Source organism: Salmo salar, chromosome ssa10 (assembly GCF_905237065.1).
Source record: "Salmo salar chromosome ssa10, Ssal_v3.1, whole genome shotgun sequence".
In the NCBI taxonomy this organism is placed as follows: domain Eukaryota; kingdom Metazoa; phylum Chordata; class Actinopteri; order Salmoniformes; family Salmonidae; genus Salmo; species Salmo salar.
In genome coordinates, this window is record NC_059451.1 from 15,668,328 (window position 1) to 15,680,668 (window position 12,341).

The 12,341-nt window shown below is 41.1% G+C and overlaps 1 protein-coding gene across 1 annotated transcript in view; it reads right to left on the bottom strand.

Moving 5' to 3' along the window:
• Nucleotides 1–12,341, bottom strand: part of apc2 (APC regulator of WNT signaling pathway 2) — a 38,952-nt gene that overhangs the window by 9,896 nt on the left and 16,715 nt on the right. The window contains exons 8-14 of the mRNA XM_014216037.2: nucleotides 2,722–2,790; nucleotides 1,984–2,371; nucleotides 1,765–1,863; nucleotides 1,491–1,630; nucleotides 1,297–1,374; nucleotides 1,022–1,138; nucleotides 673–887 (exon numbers count right to left, since the gene is read on the bottom strand). Of these exons, the coding sequence (XP_014071512.1) occupies nucleotides 673–887; nucleotides 1,022–1,138; nucleotides 1,297–1,374; nucleotides 1,491–1,630; nucleotides 1,765–1,863; nucleotides 1,984–2,371; nucleotides 2,722–2,790 (1,106 nt within the window). The remainder of the gene's footprint in view (nucleotides 1–672; nucleotides 888–1,021; nucleotides 1,139–1,296; nucleotides 1,375–1,490; nucleotides 1,631–1,764; nucleotides 1,864–1,983; nucleotides 2,372–2,721; nucleotides 2,791–12,341) is intronic.

Here is a 12,341-nt window from a genome sequence, read left to right on the forward strand (position 1 = left end):
GAAGATGGAAAGTTATGTGGGTATATTGAAGCAACATCTCAAGACATCAGTCAAGAAGTTAAAGCTTGGTCGCAAATGGGTCTTCCAAATGGACAATGACCCCAAGCATACTTCCAAAGTTGTGGCAAAATGGCTTAAGGACAACAAAGTCAAGGTATTGGAGTGGTCATCACAAAGCCCTGACCTCAATCCCATAGAAAATTTGTGGGCAGAACTTAAAAAGCGTGTGCGAGCAAGGAGGCTACAAACCTGACTCAGTTACACCAGCTCTGTCAGGAGGAATGGGACAAAATTCACCCAACTTATTGTGGGAAGCTTTTGGAAGGCTACCCGAAACGTTTGACCCAAGTTTTTAAACAATTTAAAGGCAATGCTCCCAAATACTAATTGAGTGTATGTGAACTTCTGACCCACTGGGAATGTGATGAAAGAAATAAAAGCTCAAATAAATCATTCTCTCTACTATATTCTGACATTTCACATTCCTAAAATAAAGTGGTGATCCTAACTGACCTAAAACAGTGAATTTTTACTAGGATTAAATGTCAGGAATTGTGAAAAACGGAGTTTAAATGTATTTGGCTAAGGTGTATGTACACTTCCGACTTCAACTGTATGGCAATAACTATTGAACTGCACTGATATACAGTAGAATTCAATTTAAGTAAATACCTGTAATCATCCCGTGTGGCCACAAGACTGGAAACATTGCGCAGGATGCCACCTCCACTCTCAATGATTGCCAGTGAGTTGGTCTGACATCTGTAGGTGAGGGTGCTGACCAAGAAGCCCAGAGCCCCATCTACTGAGCAAATGGCCACCTTGTTCTCAGGACTGTGTGCCGACAGGTTCCACAGAGCGCTGAGGAGGCTCTTCAAAGTGGATTCCTAAAATGGGATTTTACATTTACATTGCATTAGAGATTAGAATTGTGCAGATATTTTGCCATTGTTTCCTTTGGTTATTGCTTTGGTTACAATTGCCACCATGCATCGATTACATCATCTCGGTATGATCTTACTTTTGTGGCTTGAAGAGCACATGTTATCAATCCTGTTACACTCCCTATGTCTCTAAGGACCCTCTTGCTGTTGATGTCTGCACGCCATGACAGATTTCTCAGAATACTGGACACTACCTGTGAGGGGAAAAATAGATATAACCTCTTTAGCCATGTGGTACTGGAAACATTGACTTAAACCACTGAAACTGAAAAGAGTAATGTCTCGTGGTCCTGAAATGTTGACAAAAATAAAACATTCTCAAGTAGTTAGGATAGTAGTAACCATGTTGTACCTGATGTAGTTCCTCACTATCAGATGCAAGTTGGGCAACAATGGCCTGCAGGCAGCTTTTCTTTGTGCAGAGAGTGGCCTGGTAAAATAGAGGTCAGACAGAAGTCATTTATCTTGAATAAAAAAATATTCTTACAATTGGGATAAATATGTATCCCTCTCAGTTTTTACAATGCTTTTCTCATGATACATTACCTTGTTGACGACATCTCCGAAAGTGAGGTTTGTCAGCGCCATGCCTGCGTAGCGTCGAAGCGCCATATTGATGGGATCGTTCTTCATTCCGTACAGCTCCTGGTCCAAGTGCATTAGCTCTGCAACTACCTGCAACCCCCCTAAACAGAGACACACCAGCCATGCACATCACAAACTGAACAATCAGTTCATTCACATATAATATTTGTCAGTAAGGTTATGCTTTATCATCTTTGCTGGAAGTATATTTCCCATTGACATGTTGTTCACTAACCTAGTTCATTCATGGCTTGTCGGTACTCCTCCTCAAAGGAGAGCTTCATGACAGCACACATGGCCTGACAGATCTGGGGCTCCAATGTCTCAGGGATGTCTGAATACAACACAGACAAGTACAGCTGGAATTACTTTTCACATTCACAGTATAATCCACAGTGTGCTATAGAGATGGCATTAATCGCCTAAAATAATCCTGCTTCCCTCTACTACTAACCTGTGGTTGTAGTACCTCCGGGGGAGGGCCTCCCCACGTGGCTCTCGATCCAGTCCCAGCCGCTGTCACAGTGCGAGCGGATCTGCTCCAGCACGTGCAGCACCCTCATCTCCCGCCGGGCTTGGCCCTCGTCTGGCTGGGAGTACACTATGTTGTGCAGGGCAGCGCTGGCTCTGGATCGGGCCTCCCGGCTGCACCCTGTACTTCCGTCCGCCTCTCCGGCGCCCCCTGGGCCGTCGTGAAGGATCTGCACCAGCAGGGGGACACAGCCTGACTTGCGCATGGCGATGCAGCTGTCTTGAGAGCTGGACATGGTCAGCAGAGTGCGGGACATCTCCTCCCTGTCCCGGTTGGCCAACATGGAGAGCAGCCAGAACACCATCTCCACCTAATCCAGATAAAATACAAAATGGCCGTGGTGAGTACGTATTTAATTCACCTTTATTTAGACTTTTGTATTTTAAATATTTGTATTTTACTACAATATTTTACAACAACGACTTGAGAAGAATGTTTGATATTATAACATTGACATGCATGACCAACGAATCGGAAAATGGTGGTTGGATAATATCATATGCATGTAAGCTCTACTTTTGCTACACATGGCAGGGCAATGGGACCATTATTGTCCACCTAAACAAATATTCATCTAGATAATGCAAAGCCAGTAATGCAAAACTGCATTGTACATCTGAACCGACATTCATCATACTAAATATGTAACGGTGCCCTTACTTTGCTTCCATCTCCTTGTGCATCAATCGCAGAAGAAGACGATGCGTTTTCTGTTTCACAGCTTGAGATCTGCAAATACAGAAAGGGATAGGAAATGGCAATGGTTTTAAGACGCTTCATGTAAATGAGGGTCAAGTAACGTGCATTATTTCTTGTTTTGCAGCATAGAAAGTCAATAGAAGGCTGTTTGCTTTGAACTTTCAGACAGTCCCCAAGTGCCCTTGAGAAAATGTATTCTGTTATTAATTGCAGACTAAATCTCTAAAATACGTAGAGATGTATGGATCAATCCTAAAGGTTATGTAAATTAGAACAAAATCTTTGTACAGTGGGGGAAAAAAGTATTTGATCCCCTGCTGGTTTTGTATGTTTGCCCACTGACAAAGAAAGGATCAGTCTATAATTTTAATGGTAGGTTTATTTGAACAGTGAGAGACAGAATAACAACAAAAATATCCAGAAAAATCATGGCAAAAATGTTATAAATTGATTTGCATTTTAATGAGGGAAATAAGTATTTGACCCCCTCTCAATCAGAAAGATTTCTGGCTCCCAGGTGTCTTTTATACAGGTAACGAGCTGAGATTAGGAGCACACTCTTAAAGGGAGTGCTCCTAACCGCAGCTTGTTACCTGTAAAAAAGACACCTGTCCACAGAAACAATCAATTAATCAGATTCCAAACTCTCCACCATGGCCAAGACCAAAGAGCTCTCCAAGGATGTCAGGGACAAGATTGTAGACCTACACAAGGCTGGAATGGGCTACAAGACCATCGCCAAGCAGCTTGGTGAGAAGGTGACAACTTTTGGTGCGATTATACGCAGATGGAAGAAACACAAAAGAACTGTCAATATCCCTCGGCCTGGGGCTCCATGCAAGATCTCACCTTGTGGAGTTGCAATGATCATGAGAACGGTGAGGAATCAGCCCAGAACTACACGGGAGGATCTTGTCAATGATCTCAAGGCAGCTGGGACCATTGTCACCAAGAAAACAATTGGTAACACACTATGCCGTGAAGGACTGAAATCCTGCAGCGCCCACAAGGTCCCCCTGCTCAAGAATACATATACAAGCCCGTCTGAAGTCTGTCAATGAACATCTGAATGACTCGGAGGACAACTGGTGAAAGTGTTGTGGTCAGATGAGACCAAAATGGAGCTCTTTGACATCAACTCAACTCGCCGTGTTTGGAGGAGGAGGAATGCTGCCTATGACCCCAAGAACACCATCTCCACCGTCAAACATGGAGGTGGAAACATTATGCTTTGGGGGTGTTTTTCTGCTAAGGGGACAGGACAACTTCACCACATCAAAGGGACGATGGACGGGGCCATGTACCATCAAATCTTGGGTGAGAACCTCCTTCCCTCAGCCAGGGCATTGAAAATGGGTCGTGGATGGGTATTCCAGCATGACAATGACCCAAAACACACGGCCAAGGCAACAAAGGAGTGGCTCAAGAAGAAGCACATTAAGGTCCTGGAGTGGCCTAGCCAGTCTCAAGACCTTAATCCCATAGAAAATCTGTGGAGGGAGCTGAAGATTCGAGTTGCCAAACGTCAGCCTCGAAACCTTAATGACTTGGAGAAGATCTGCAAAGAGGAGTGGGACAAAATCCCTCCTGAGATGTGTGCAAACCTGGTGGCCAACTACAAGAAACGTCTGACCTCTGTGTTTGCCAACAAGGGTTTTGCCACCAAGTACTAAGTCATGTTTTGCAGAGGGGTCAAATACTTATTTCCCTCATTAAAATGCAAATCATTTTATAACATTTTTGACATCCGTTTTTCTGGATTTTTTTGTTGTTATTCTGTTTCTCACTGTTCAAATAAACCTACTATTACATTTATAGACTGATCATTTCTTTGTAAGTGGGCAAACATACAAAATCAGCAGGGGATCAAATACTTTCCCCCCCCACTGTATATAAATGATTCTATAATTCCCATTTGTATATGTTTCTTTGGTCTAACAGACTTCATTTTGAAATAATGCCATTTGAATGGAAAGATTGATACATTATTTATTCACAGTATGTTAGCTAGTATCTCATGAATTATTGTACAAATATAATTATACCTGATAGGTAGGCCTAAATAAATAAGAAATGTATGCAGCTGCTGGCATTGGTAGATCATTGGAATTTCATACAAGTTAAAAAACAATGTTCTAAATTTTCTGTTCCATCCTAAGTATTTAGTAGTCAGCATCAAAACCCCCTGAAGTGAACACCAGAGTGAGATGTTATTGTCAATAGACCACTAACAGCTACAGTGACTTCAGAAAGTATTCATACCCCTTGACTTATTCCACATTTTGTTGTTACAACTTGAATTTAAAATGGATTAAATTCTCGCCCATCTACACACAATAGCCCATAATGAAACATTTATTTAAAATGTAACAATAAATAAGGATTCACACCCTGAGTTAATACTTTGTAGAAGTACATTTGGCAGGGATTACAGCTGTAATTCTTTCTGGGTAAGTCTCTAAAATTCTTTAAACTTTGTCAAATTGGTTGTTGATCATTGCTTGACAACCATTTCCAGGTCTTGCCATAGATTTAAGTAGATTTAAGTCAAAACTGTAACTCGGCCACTCAGGAACAGTCACTGTCTTCTTGGTAAGACATTCCAGTGTAGATTTGGCCTTGTGTTTTTGGTTATTGTCCTACTGAAAGGTGAATTAATCTCCCTGTGTTTGGTGGAAAGCAGACTGCACCAGGTTTTCTATTTCATTTATTTTTTATCCTGAAAAACGGTCTAGTCCTTAATGATTACAAGTCTGTGAAATGGTGCTTTAGTGCCTTGTTGCAAACAGAATGAATGTTTTGGAATATTTTTTATTCTGTACAGGCTTCATTCTTGTCAATTAGGTTTTTATTGTGGGGGAACTACAATATGAAACTCTGTAACGGGTCAAATCCCTGATCTGTTTCCTTCCTCTCTGGTAACTGAGTTAGGAAGGACGCCTGTATCTTTGTAGTGACGGGTAGTATTGATACACCATCCAAAGTGTAATTAATAACTTCACCATGCTCAAATGGATATTCAATGTCTGCTTTTTCTAGGTGCCCTTCTTTGCGACCATTGGAAAACATCCCTGGTCTTTGTGGTTGAATCTGTGTTTAAAATTCACTGCTCAACTAATGAACCTTACAGAGAATTGTATGCGTTGGGTACATAGATGAGGTAATGATTTAAAAAATCATGTTAAACACTTATTGCACACAGTCCATGCATCTTATTGTGCCTTGTTAAGCATATTTTTACTCCTGAATTTAAGGCTTGACATAATTAAGGGGTTGAATACTTATTGACCCAATTTCAGCTTTTAATTTTTAATTTGTAAAAATGTCTAAAAAATTGTGTGTAGGCCAGTGACTAAAAATCTCAATGTGTAATCCATTTTATATTCAGGCTGTAATACAACAAAATGTGGACAAAGCGGTGGGAATACTTTGAAGGCACTGTATAAATACATTTAATTTCAGCTCATTTAATTTCAACTCTATAATATCTTGGCCCTGCAGACAGACATACTCTTCATCAGGTACCAGCTGCACACTCCAAGCATACAGAGGCACCCCATTTACATTCAATATACCAATTGGCTACATCACAAATCATCAGAGAATATCTATCCACTCTTTTATCCTCCCAACCCATCACCATGGTAACCCATGGTGCTGCAGGGTGTGTGTGTGTGTGTGTGTGTGTGTGTGTGTGTGTGTGTGTGTGAGCCTGTGCCTGATCACACCAAAGACTCACTCTCAGACAAAGGGGGAGGGCTATAGACATATGCTTGTCTTGAATAGCTCCATGTTAGAAATAAAGTGTTATATCGCGCCAATAACAAGACAACCACGCTAAATGTGTCTGTGTTTTGATGGATTGAATCTGCAGTAGCTTTTACCCCATTAATTGTCGCAGTTCAAATACATAATCAATAGCTTACAATGTATTGACCAGGAACCTGCTGTGTGCTACAAGATGGATGACAATAGCCCTGAAAAACATAGAACAATGTGTCTATTGTGTATAAAAAAAAACTAGGCAAGTCAGTTACAGTGACAGCCTACCAAAAGGCAAAAGGCCTCCTGCGGGAACGAGGGCTGGGATTAAAATAAAAATATAGGACAAAACACACATCACGACAAGAGAGACACCACAACACCACATAAAGAGAGACCTAAGACGACAACATAGCATGGCAGCAACACAACATGGCAGCAGCACAACATGGTAGCAGTGTAACCGATGTGAAATGGCTAGTTAGTTAGCGGTGGTGCGCGTTAATAGCGTTTCAATCAGTGACGTCACTCGCTCTGAGACTTGAAATAGGGTTTCCCCTTGCGTTGTAAGGGCCACGGCTTTTGTGGCGCGATGGGTAACGATGCTTCGTGGGGTGTCAGTTGTTGATGTGTGCAAGGGTCCCTGGTTCGAGCCCAGGTTGGGGCGAAGAGAGGGACAGAACCTACACTGTTACATTGGTTCCAACTGACACCCCACGAAGCATCGTTACCCATCGAGCCACAAAAGCCGCGGCCCTTGCAACGCAAGGGGAAACCCTACTTCAAGTCTCAGAGCTAGTGACGTCACTGATTGAAACGCTATTAGCGCGCACAACCGCTAACATCGGTTACAGCAGCACAAAACTTGGTACCAACATTATTGGGCACAGACAACAGCACAAAGGGCAAGAAGGTAGAGACAACAATGCATCACAAGAAGCAGCCATAACTGTCAGTAAGAGTGTCCATGATTGAGTCTTTGAATGAAGAGATGGAGATAAAACTGTCCAGTTTGAGTGTTTTTTGCAGCTCGTTCCAGTCGCTAGCTGCAGCGAACTGAAATGTCACGGCTGTCGAAAGGAGCAGACGTGGTTGTAGTTCCACATTTTTATTTAATCCGTGAAACCTTGCAATACATAAATAACTGAAATGACAAAACAACAAACCGTGACGCAGAGAGAAACAAACACTACTCAAAATATATATAACATATATATAACCCACAAAAACCCAGGAAGAAAAACCCCTACTTAAATACGATCTCCAATTAGAGACAACGAGGACCAGCTGCCTCCAATTGGAGATCAACCCCCCCCAAAAAAACATATAAATAGAAAAACTAGAACTTAAACATAGAAATACGCCCTGACCTACTCTGCCATAGAAAATAACCTCTTACTATGGTGAGGACGTGACATGAAAAGAGGAGCGACCCAGGGATGTGTGTGCTTTGGGGACCTTTAACCGAATGTGACTGGCAGAACGAGTGTTGTATGTGGAGGATGAGGGCTGCAGTAGGTATCTCAGATGGAGGGAGTGAGGCCTAAGAGGGTTTTATAAATAAGCTTCAACCAGTGGGTCTTGCAATGCGTATACAGAGATGACCAGTTTACAGAGGAGTATAGAGTGCAGTGATGTGTCCTATAAGGAACATTGGTGGCAAATCTGATGGCCGCTCGAGAGCACCCTTACCTGCCGATCTATAAATTACATCTCTGTAATCTAGCATGGGTAGGATGGTCATCTGAATCAGGGATAGTTTGAAAGAGGAGCGATTACGATAGAGGAAACCAACTCTAGATTTTACCTTACCCTGCAGCTTTGGTATGTGCTGAGAGAAGGACAGTATACTGTCTAGCCATACTCCTAATTACTATAATGAGGTGACTACCCTCAGAGGTAGTAATCACACCAGTGGGGAGAGGGGCATTCTTCTTACCAAACCTTTGTTTTGGAGGTATTCAGAACAAGGTTAAGGCCAGAGAAAGCTAGTTGGACATTAAGAAATCTTTGTTGTAGCCCCTTTTATTTCTCATTCTCCCTGCATCCTGGTACTATAGAGCTTGATGCTATTCTCCTATAGAACACCCACAGACAGAAACACAGACACATAGACGGGCCAGTCTGGGACCCAGGTAACGTTGTTTTAGTTCAACCAAAACACACCTCCCTTCTTTGCCAAGTTTGCAGTCCCTAAGCAACTCTATACTTTCTGGGAGGAGCGACCAATTGGAGCCGAACTAAAGAGGGGTAAAGCCTGCGTTCTGCATAGCAGCACGGCAGCACTGGAGAGCACAGGCAGAGAGCAACACAAGGTGAGGGGGATAGAGAGAGAGAGAGATACGGCTGGGCCTGCTGCGCAGTGCAGCAGCTAAGCTCAGTCACCTCAAGGTTAATATAAAATTGGATTTTCAGTATATTACAAGATAATAGCATTCCACACTCTACAGGATTAGATTAGATCCTACTGTATAATAGGTATTCTGTATACAGACACAGTGCACTGTCCTTATTAGAATCATATGTTCAAGCATTAACCCCTCATAAAAAGCCATATAAGATGGAATAAACATCATTGGCATATACAGAAAAATACTAATAAAATATTATACTTGTGTAAAACAGGTGATTCTGTATTAGAATTTTAGTTTGAACTGATAACAGAATAGTACTAAGACCCAATCAAACTGTCACTTCAAAAAATGTACAATATATTGTTCGGGTTAACCAACAGATCTTTTTTTGTTCATCCCTGTTTTTCTAGGCCAAACATTCGCCCAGGTTGAATCTGATAAATTATGAAATTGCCTCAATCGAATTGTCTACAATGATTTATTTAAACTAGTTCATAATTAATTAACCCGAAGTGGAACCCCCTCAAGTAAAACTACAAATAACTGATTATGTGAATAAATATATGAAGATGGACTAATTTAACACCTTGAAATGTCCAAACCTGGTGTAACCAGTTAATTACCGTTTTCAAATTCACAATTATCGAGTGTTGCTTTTCAACCGAAAACAAAATGATCTCATCTGTGTTTCTCATCAATATTAAATGAACTGGAGCAGCTTGTGGTTTATCAGGCGTAGACATGGGGAGCCAGGCCCATCCAATCAGATTGGGTAATATACATAAATCATTTTTATTACATTTTTATTCTTTCCCTGTCAGTGTTCTAAACGGGACATGATGTGTCTTTACTTGACTTGGGCAGGAGCTCACTGGAACTGAGTACCCGGCACATCCTATAGAATATTAGCTCAAAAGTATTGAGGAGTTCCTGCACCTAAATATAAACGCAACCGGTACCCAACTCAAGCATTGGTCTAAACATGCATTCACCGTCAGATAGAATTCATAGCAATCAGAAGGGGGTGCTGGGAAAACGAAAGGGATATATATTGACAATAATAGTAATACATTTTATTTGGCAGATGTCTTTCAGGACACTCTTTTAGGACACAAAATCGAGTGCTGTACATACAATTCATTTGATTTAGGCCTAGGTAATGAATTTGAATATGTAAAGCGTATCAATTTCAAAATAATGGCAGGGTTCTGGCACGTGTCACTTTGCACTGATAGATACCAAGTGCAGTAAACAGTAGCAATCGCTCACTGAGACTTTTTTCAAGAGGCCGTGTATAGACGAGAATGTTGGAGCATTTGCCAAGTTATTTGATATCAGTGATTTCGCCATGAATGGCCTCCACCCTCTATATCAATGACTGATTGCATTGATCTAATGGAGGGATTTAAAGACAGTTTCAGTACATTCAGAGACAATGATCAGCACTACAGAGCTGTTTTTATTCAACACAGTTAGAAATCATGAAAGCTCCCTCCACTGAAACATGACCATCAGTCCAGTGAAATAAAAAAAGATACAGAAAAAATAAACGAGTTATTTCAACTTATGCTCCGATGTGCTTTTCAAGTAACAGGCTATAACAACTGACCTATTACCAGTGTTATCATATAGCCTAGCTACAACAACTGACCTATTACCAGTGTTATTATATAGCCTAGCTACAACAACTGACCTATTACCAGTGTTATCATATAGCCTAGCTACAACAACTGACCTATTACCAGTGTTATTATATAGCCTAGCTACAACAACTGACCTATTACCAGTGTTATCATATAGCCTAGCTACAACAACTGACCTATTACCAGTGTTATTATATAGCCTAGCTACAACAACTGACCTATTACCAGTGTTATCATATAGCCTAGCTTGAGAATTGAGTTTTGAAAAATATAAGGGACTCTACATCTCTTACTATACTGTATATGAAAATAGGCAAATGCATGAAACAATATTTATTTCCAGTCAACATAAATAGCCTATCATTTATTTATTATTTATTGGGGGGGGGTAAAACTGACCTGTAGTTAGGCCCTATAGGCTATTGATCATTTCATTGATATCAGACAATACATTGTAGGCTCACTCCATCTCCCACACCCAGCAGAGAAATGCACTCTGCTTGCATTTTGACTCATAAAGTGATCTTGGTTAAGAAAAGGTTGGTGACCACTGTTTTAGTCTATATAGGCTATGGCCTAGTTTTATGTGTATTAGCATACTGCTAGGCTATAATTTAAGTTTCCTTTGATGATGTCTAATGCAAAACGGGTCTACTTTAATTGGCCTCCGTGCCAGTGATTAACACTAAACAGGCCTCTTTGGACACCCCCTTCGGGCCAATGACGTGTCTTTTGAAAATGAACATTCTAACAGTCTGCTCTTTCTGTCACTTTATAGACATCAAAACATCTTACCTGCTTGCAACTGTAGGAGAATTTGCAAAATACCCTTTTTGGCGCTCCAATTCATTTCCCTGCCTCTGTGTCAATTCCAAGCTTCACTGTTCATTAAATTCTTCATATACAATATAACAATTGATAATATTCTTACCCATCAAACTATTGTCAATTTAATCTTGTCTTTAGGCTAACTCTATTGTTATGTGTGAAATTGGTTTCGGTGTAGTTTCGACGGGTCATCATCAGCTTCACAGGTTTGATGGGCATGAAAAAAATGACGTGTCCTCTTTAAACTGCTAAAAAAGTACATTTGTTTTTAGTCAATATGACACTCTCGGCTCTCCTAGTGTTAAATGCTTACATTTGTGGCCGCCTAGCCTAGCCTAGCCTAGCCTACTATCTCCTGGTATCTGAGCCAGTGAGAGGTTGCCAAGCCTATTGCAATCATTACTGTTATATAAGGGCATTATATTATAGTCTCATTGTCTATTAATTATATGTCTATGGTTATTTATATGCCTGCGTGTAGGTCTATGTGAGTCGCATGTTAAATGCAAGTCATGGGTTTATGTAGGCCTACGAGACTATTTGGTCTGTAACGCGAAATCACATGTTAGATGGTTTGTTGTGTGTGATCGATTACAGTAGGGCATAAGGTCGGCTATGCTTTTATGATCATTTAATGATGATTTGAGTGCCCAAATTTTGCCCCACCTACATTTCTTTTCTGGCCCTGCCATCAACAGATTTCTGCCTGCGCCCCTGCATAGCATTAAACATTTATTTTAAATCCAATATGGTGGTGTGCCTGCGTGCTCTCCCAAATCATCAATAAAGATACTTCTTGAAGACACGTCAAACATCACTCAGTTTCAGCATGTGTCAGGGTTGAAGGCAGCAGTGTGGCACTGCGCCTGTTTGTGTACAGGACCCCTAGTGATCGCATAGCCTCAAAGCACCTATAAAACATTCAGCGCAGTGCTGACAAGACACAGGAGAGGAATTAGAGAGGGAAATATTAAACCATTCACAGGACGAGGAA